General features: G+C 47.3%; 1 protein-coding gene across 1 annotated transcript; it reads right to left on the reverse strand.

Annotated features, from left to right (window-relative positions):
- Positions 1-197: 197 nt before the first annotated feature.
- Tsp_15490 (conserved hypothetical protein) lies at positions 198-542 on the reverse strand. The gene has a single exon (XM_003367529.1). It carries the CDS (start codon positions 540-542, stop codon positions 198-200), a length of 345 nt encoding a protein of 114 aa, XP_003367577.1.
- Positions 543-725: the final 183 nt, after the last annotated feature.

The following is a 725-nucleotide window of genomic DNA, read 5'->3' on the forward strand; positions in this document are numbered from 1 at the left end:
CGCCCTGTGGTGGATTCCCACTACTTTGATCGTTTCTTTACTTATTCGGTAAAGCGAAAAAATTGTGGCCAATTTGGCGGCGTTTATGTCGCTGTTGGTCATTGTTTTCATGTTGGATTGAAGCTTTGTTTACAGCCGTCGCTTTGTGTCTTCATTTGGCGCATTGTTGTACTGGGTTATCCCAGTGTGTGATGTGGTCACAATGGATGATCGGCGATAGGCTTGAAGTGATTCGCTCCGGAAACAGTGTCAGACGGGGAGTTTGACTGGGGCGGTACATCTGTTAAACGATAACGCAGGTGTCCTAAGGTAAGCTCAGCGAGGACAGAAACCTCGCCTAGAGTAAACGGGCACAAGCTTACTTGATTTTGATTTCCAGTACGAATAGAAACCGCGAAAGCGTGGCCTATCGATCCTTTTGATTGTGTAGATTTCATGCAAGAGGTGTCAGAAAAGTTACCACAGGGATAACTGGCTTGTGGCAGCCAAGCGTCCATAGCGACGTTGCTTTTTGATCCTTCGATGTCGGCTCTTCCTATCATTGCGAAGCATAATTCGCCAAGCGTTGGATTGTTCACCCACCATAGGGAACGTGAGCTGTGTTTAGACCGTCGTGATACCGGTTAGTTTTACCCTACTGATGACTAGTCGATGCAATAATAAGCCCTGCTCATACAAGCAGGAACCGCGTGATCAGAGTTTTGGTTACTTGCGACTCGGGCTGA

Source organism: Trichinella spiralis, assembly GCF_000181795.1.
Source record: "Trichinella spiralis strain ISS 195 chromosome Unknown Scfld4118, whole genome shotgun sequence".
Taxonomy (NCBI): Eukaryota; Metazoa; Nematoda; class Enoplea; order Trichinellida; family Trichinellidae; genus Trichinella; species Trichinella spiralis.

Bases quoted from the DNA above. Each gene is read 5' to 3' on its own strand.
- Tsp_15490 (XM_003367529.1), bottom strand. From the start codon at position 542: ATGATAGGAAGAGCCGACATCGAAGGATCAAAAAGCAACGTCGCTATG.